The sequence below is a fragment of the Diadema setosum genome, chromosome 15 (genome assembly GCF_964275005.1).
Source record: "Diadema setosum chromosome 15, eeDiaSeto1, whole genome shotgun sequence".
Classification (NCBI taxonomy): Eukaryota; Metazoa; Echinodermata; class Echinoidea; order Diadematoida; family Diadematidae; genus Diadema; species Diadema setosum.
Window position 1 is genome coordinate 6,147,870 of NC_092699.1, and position 7,058 is coordinate 6,154,927.

The 7,058-nt window shown below is 40.9% G+C and overlaps 1 protein-coding gene across 1 annotated transcript; it reads left to right on the forward strand.

Annotated features, from left to right (window-relative positions):
* Positions 1–3,134: 3,134 nt before the first annotated feature.
* LOC140239247 (tubulin beta chain-like) lies at positions 3,135–6,816 on the forward strand. The gene is made up of 3 exons (XM_072319123.1): positions 3,135–3,191; positions 5,096–5,431; positions 5,872–6,816. The coding sequence occupies exons 1-3, from the start codon at positions 3,135–3,137 to the stop codon at positions 6,814–6,816; spliced, it is 1,338 nt and encodes a 445-aa protein (XP_072175224.1).
* Positions 6,817–7,058: the final 242 nt, after the last annotated feature.

Genomic DNA, 7,058 nt, shown 5'->3' on the forward strand with positions numbered 1-7,058 from the left:
GTTTAAATCTACCGCCGAAAGTCTAGTCCCATACAATTGCTGGCATGGCTCAAACTTCGAGAATAAAAGATAGTAATATTATCGAACAAAGCATATCGCCGTTGTGGCGCAATCGCGTGAATCAGATGCGGGATTCAGGTACTCGATGATTAAAGAGAGCGAAAACCGATAGTCATATCGATAGTGGGTTATCGTTTACATTCGTTATATTCTGCGTGCAATATAACTTTGTCATACACTCCCGGCCTGTATCATAAGTATGTATGGTACATAATATAATATATAGGCCTATACATTTATTCAGAATGTATATGTATATATTGTTGGTGAGCATGTGAATAAAGCACAATGACTGGTTCTTCGTTAATGAAATGCATTTTTTGGTTAGGCCTATACAGTATCTATATTTGGTTATATTCATCTACGCACTTATGACTAATTACGATACCTATAATAAAATTTGTTATGAATTTTGTTTATAATTATACATATCTGTCTCTCCTTAGCGTTTTCATATATAATGTTATTATATCCCACTTAATTGCATGCTTTACTGTTGACATTGCTAAATACATACCACTGTGTGAGATGGACCAAGAAATTTGTTACAAACGGTTTGTTGTACATTAACATATTGATTATAATGCGATAAGGAATAGTATTTATTTGATTGCTGTTATTTAACACTAAAATTGAGTCTTTTCAAAACGCTAAAATAGCTGTTCTTAATTACATTCCCGCATGACATCACTGGTGATTCTTTCAAAATGTCGGATAAAACAAAGTGCAACGCTCAAGTCTTTGAATATACTAGTATTCGAATTATCATGTCGACATAAATGTCTGTCTTTTCTCTGAATGTCTAATACATAACAAGTTGCCACATCATCATAATTATTATAGCCGTACAGCCTCTAAGGAAATAGATGTAGAGCTTTTCATTCACTTGTGACATATGAGGTCAAACATTTGTAAGTTTGATAAGAAACGAAATGACGCTTACACTTACCACATTTTGCATAATGATTTATGATTAAAAAAACACTTTTGAAATATGTATGTGGAGTGGGATTCTTACGACATCTTTGAAAGAAGTTGTTTTTACAGAGTTACAGATGTAAGGAAAGATGTAGCGATCCAGTGTAATCTTCGCATTTGCTTTATAATTTGAACGATACGGTTACTAAACAGGAACAACGGAGCATCCAAAGAAACTATGGTCTGTTGATCTATGCACTGATGTTCTATGTGCACGTCACAAGACCGACACCCACGCGTCATACAGTCCACTAGTCACAGAGCTCATGAGTCATAGAGCCCACGAGTTATACAGCCTACGAGTTATACAGCCCACGAGTCATATAATCCCTGAGTTCGACGATATTTTTTCACTGTCGAACTCGTGGGCTGTATGACTCGTGGGTGTCGGTCTCGTTGGGTGACCCCCGTTTCTATGCTTCAATAATTTGATCAACAAAGACTTTGTATCGAAAATATGCAAGTTATATACTCGGTCTAGCAAAGTTGCATTCGAATGTCTTTTGTCGTATCAAAACTTTAGCAATGATTGACAGAATTATGCAATGATATCATCACCATAACTAATTTTGGTTTGGAAGGTTTCTTTTGGGTATCTCGCAGTTAGTAGTATGCAGAAGAAATAGCAGAAAAAAATACTTTAAAATAGATGACATGTATTTAGATATTCTTTTGGCCACAGGCGTGATGATTAGGGTATCATATTAAATCAACCCAAATCAACTTGCCTTATAGTGTTACACATTGTTACTCTTTAGAAGAAAAAAAAAAACCTAAGGAATTAGCATTGAAAGAAATAATGGCACTATTTGTGGCGTGATACATCGCTTCGTTCATTTGCCAAGTATAATACATGTAAGGCACATTTGTTTCTGTGTACAATAATTCCAGTTTGAATCTCTGCCTTCGATATTATGTAAATGGAATTGCATAGATATCACAGAAAATTAAAATCTGTGGGGGAAGTGTATAGGCCTAAGTTACACCACACTCCTCGATCCCCGAACTTACATAAACATGACGTGTAGATCTCCTCTCTGATGGATAAAAGCTCTATTGCTAGTCTAAGCATTCGTTTGACATCATAAGTGGAATGACGTGCTTCATGTATCGATTGCCCCCCCCCCCCCAAGCTTGGTTATATAAGCTTTTGTAAGAGTTTGAAATCAGCCCAAAGGACAATGATTATTTCGTCGAATACAAGATGTCAAAGCTTGGAAGTTGTCCCCCCCCCCCCCCCCGATTAAGTAGAGTCTTAACTAGATCGTCAACCATGATGGCATACCTGGCTTGCGTGCATATTACAGGTGTCCCGGTATATGGTGTACGTTGAGTTGAAATGTGGTTAGAAGACAAGGAAGTCGACAGTTCTTCGCAACCATGTTTGTTTTGTTGCCTAGCACTAAGCCTGGTTTGACCAGTCACAGTTAAAGCTTGACCCACCCCTGAGAATCTCCCATAAGTGCGCAGATAAGGGGATTGTATAGATAGCATCTTTTAGCTGTTAAGGGATCGTCTAATAAGAATTCTTGCGCTTATCTCGTTTTGATCGAGAGCGATATATATATTTCTTTTTCCACGTATAAAAATTGAGAATGATTTAACAATTCTGGAGTTTTCACTTTTTGCACAGCATTCCAAACAAACTGTGTTAAAACATACAAAATATACGTCCCTGCATCTTGGCCTAATTTTGTGCTACATATTCTATTAATTGCACGTCACAGCACGTGGTAACCCAGTTCCGATTAAGAGGAAATGGTACTGATAGGCCATTGTCATCATTATGGATTCGACAAAGCGATGTAACTTTTCGGCGGATACTCATTTAGTCCACAGAGCTCAGAGATTAAGTCGTTGAGCAAACTTAGCAGGTCGAACTTTTGAGAGAATCCCTAATGACGCCATGTCATAGACAGGACATTACATAGGATGACGGTTGGGATTTAAGAGTCGGTTTGTATTGCAACTTGCCAGTTTGAATTTAGTTCCGTCTTGCACCAGTACTGGAGTGCCCGTGTTAGTCTCCACGAAAGGAAGAGACTTCTCCTTTGTACTTGTTTCCTTTTCCGATAGAGCGAAACCTCGACAGAAAAATGAGGGAAATCGTCCATATTCAGGCTGGTCAGTGTGGCAACCAGATTGGAGCCAAGGTAATGTACCCGCCCTCTAGTATTAACGTCGAAACATATAACAGATTGTTCTCAAATTTTGATATTTTGGAATATAAATCGTTGCATGAACCAGAGAGTCCTCGCGAATTAAGAGAATCATAAGAAAGTATCTCTTTTTTTTATTACAAAAAGCATTTCAAATCATATAGTGCAGAAATCATAATAATGATGGTGAGGGGCGCCAAATGACGAAAATGTGGTTTTAAAGGGCATGCAACTGAACCTTAAGTCATTGCTTCCGTCATGTGACGATTCCCATTAGTGCATGGCAGAACTGTGAAGGGTTGATTCGTATAACACAAGTCAGTGAGCCTATAATCACTTATTGTCATATTTCCATTACTGAGCATAGGAGGAAAGGTCAATACTTTCCATTCACGTTCTGATTAAAAACATTGTCTGGAAACATTACAATTATGCTCAGTTTAAGGGAAAGTGCAATTCCAAATTTTGTGTTAAGAAAAAAAAAACACCAAAAATCACCATAGTAATTTAGCAATGATGGACAGATGATATCATTTACAGAATCTTGGTCTGGATACTTTTTTTTTTGGGGGGGGGGGGGGGCTGGTAGATCCAGTTGATCTCCAGAAAATGATTATAATAATAACAATAATAGTAATAGCAGAACATGTATAGATATTTGCCTTATGTAACAGAAATATGTATGTATACAGTATGTTCCCCCCCCCAAAAAAAAAGATTAAAAAAGATAAATAAATAAATACAATCGGATTTCCGCGTTGATAAATTTGAATATGATTAAACTGTCTGAATGCTATTCCAGGTTCTCAGAAAACAACATCTTACCTGTATTTTGCAGAAAAACCCATTCAAGTCGGTTAAGTGGTCACAGAGAAATGTGGATAGTACTAATAAAGCATATCATGGGTCTGTTTCTTCCAAGTTTAGCACTCGGACTCTCTTGAAACTTCATGCTGTATCAATTTGTGAACACAATGTACAGAACTTGGAGGGAAGGGATTCCTGACATGCTCAACAAAGATCCTAATTTCTCTTTGACCTCTGAAGCAAAGTGGATGGGGTTTTCTGAAAGATGTGGGTAATAAGTTACAGTTTCATACCCTGAAGTTGTATTTGGATTAATTCACTATTTTGCTTAAGTTATCGTTGCGGAGGGCCCCGTTTTATTTTATTTCATTTTATTTATTTATTTATTTTCATTTTTTTTTTGGGGGGGGGGCATACAGTACATTTAAATGTATTCTTGTAACCATGACGTGCTGATCAGGGTACAACACAAGAAATACGTATTTGCATTGCGCACTTCCTGTACTTCCCGTCTTAACATAAGAATTACATGTACGACATGTGAGGGGATAGGAGAGAAATTAATCGATAAGTAGAAAGGGGGCAATTGACATTCAGGTAATAACAAGAATCAATAATGGTGGAGGGCTAGCCGCCTGCAGAATTTAATCTTCAAGATTACTAGTATCAACAGGAGGCGATTATGTAAGTTCGATCAACATTACGATTTTTATCTCCCAAGGACCCGTGTAGACAACAAACATCGACAAAATAATGATAGAACTCCTATACCAGAGAGGTCCACATGGAGGCGCCCCTATACACACGAATTGAATTTGTGATAACTTGAATGTATGCCTCAGAATGGCTCGGTGATACAGTCCTTAACATTATCACATACTATTTGAAGAGTAAATGCATAATGGTAGAGCAGTGGCAACAATGAAGAAGCTACCCTGGATAAAGAAAACCATTATTAATAGATTATTTAAAGGAGGGGTATAAAGAAATACGTATCCACTGATAAAAAGAAAAGGGAATTTGTGTGTGTGTGTGTGTGTGTGTGTGTGTGTGTTTCAATTGTAATTCTGGAGTTCCTCTTATCCTACCAGTTTTGGGAGGTGATCTCTGACGAGCACGGCATCGATCCGACCGGAACCTACCATGGCGACTCCGACCTCCAGCTAGAGCGCATCAACGTCTACTACAATGAGGCCACTGGAGGCAAGTACGTCCCTAGGGCGGTGCTCGTTGACCTCGAGCCCGGCACCATGGACGCGGTCCGATCGGGGCCATTCGGTCAGATCTTCAGACCTGACAACTTTGTCTTCGGCCAGAGCGGAGCGGGCAACAACTGGGCCAAGGGCCACTACACGGAGGGAGCCGAGCTGGTCGACTCCGTGCTCGATGTCGTCAGGAAGGAATCGGAAAGCTGTGACTGCCTTCAGGTGATGATCTCTACTTGAATTTGCTCAGATTTGACCAGGTTGTAATACGTGAGCGCGGACAATGTTGTGAGACAGCTTCCAAAATAATCTTCAAAATCTTCAGTACTGAACTCTGCAATCAGAAGGTGTCGTCATAAAAAAACAAACACCTAGTATATCAGATTTTTGTCAATTGGTATGTTTCAGCAGGGAGGTGAGATACCCCCCTGGTTTCAGGGTCTTATCAGGCTGTTTTCACAGTCACTATTTCCCTCTTTACAACCAGATGGGATTCTTGCTTGTTTGTGTCGGCTATAGGTCATATTCATCACCTGAAAGATAACAGCCATGAGAGAGAAAAAAAAAGCGTATAAGGCGCAATGGCAGTTGCTTCCAGTTTATGAAGATAATGTTTCATGAGGTCATGAGTAATACGGATTTTGATCTTTTTGCTTTCACAGGGTTTCCAGCTAACTCATTCTCTAGGAGGTGGTACTGGTTCCGGTATGGGCACACTGCTGATCAGCAAAGTCGGAGAGGAATACCCAGATCGCATGATGACCACGTACAGCGTGGTGCCGTCTCCAAAGGTTTCGGACACTGTGGTGGAACCTTATAATGCCACGTTGTCAGTGCATCAGTTGGTCGAGAACACTGACGAGACATTTTGTATTGACAACGAAGCCCTCTACGACATCTGCTTCAGGACCCTCAAGCTCACCACACCAACCTACGGTGACTTGAATCATCTGGTGTCTGCTACTATGAGTGGTGTTACCACCTGTCTCAGGTTCCCTGGACAGCTCAACGCAGATCTTCGGAAGCTGGCAGTCAACATGGTTCCCTTCCCTCGTCTCCATTTCTTCATCCCAGGCTTCACTCCTCTAACCAGCCGTGGTAGCCAACAATACCGCGCCGTCACCGTTCCAGAGCTGACAGCGCAGATGTTCGACGCCAAGAACATGATGGCAGCCTGCGATCCCCGCCACGGCCGCTACCTCACTGTAGCTGCTATGTTCCGTGGTCGTATGTCCATGAAGGAAGTCGATGAGCAAATGCTCAACATCCAGAACAAGAATAGCAGCTACTTCGTCGAGTGGATCCCCAACAACGTCAAGACCGCCGTCTGTGACATACCACCACGTGGTCTCAAGATGTCAGCCACCTTCATTGGCAACAGCACCGCCATCCAGGAGCTCTTCAAGCGAGTCTCGGAGCAGTTCACCTCCATGTTCCGGCGGAAAGCTTTCCTCCACTGGTTCACTGGTGAGGGCATGGACGAGATGGAGTTCACTGAGGCTGAGAGCAACATGAACGATTTGGTGTCCGAGTACCAGCAGTACCAGGACGCCACCGCCGAGGAAGAAGGGGAATTCGACGAGGAGGAAGAAGATGAAGAGGTTTAAACTGGCTCTTGCTTATAAATTCGCTTATTGGACTCGTAAGTTGGGAAGATACAAATTGTAAGTGCGTACAGTGATTATACTTTCTAAACAGAGTACCGAAAGAGTTAGAGGCACCGACTTGCATGCGCTTATAGCCACTTCTTGTAACATCTACCTGTTTCCACGAATCTAGGCATGACATCAAACGCTAAAGTGACGGAACTATTTCCCTCCCTCCCTCTCTCCCGCCAAAAGAAGAAGAA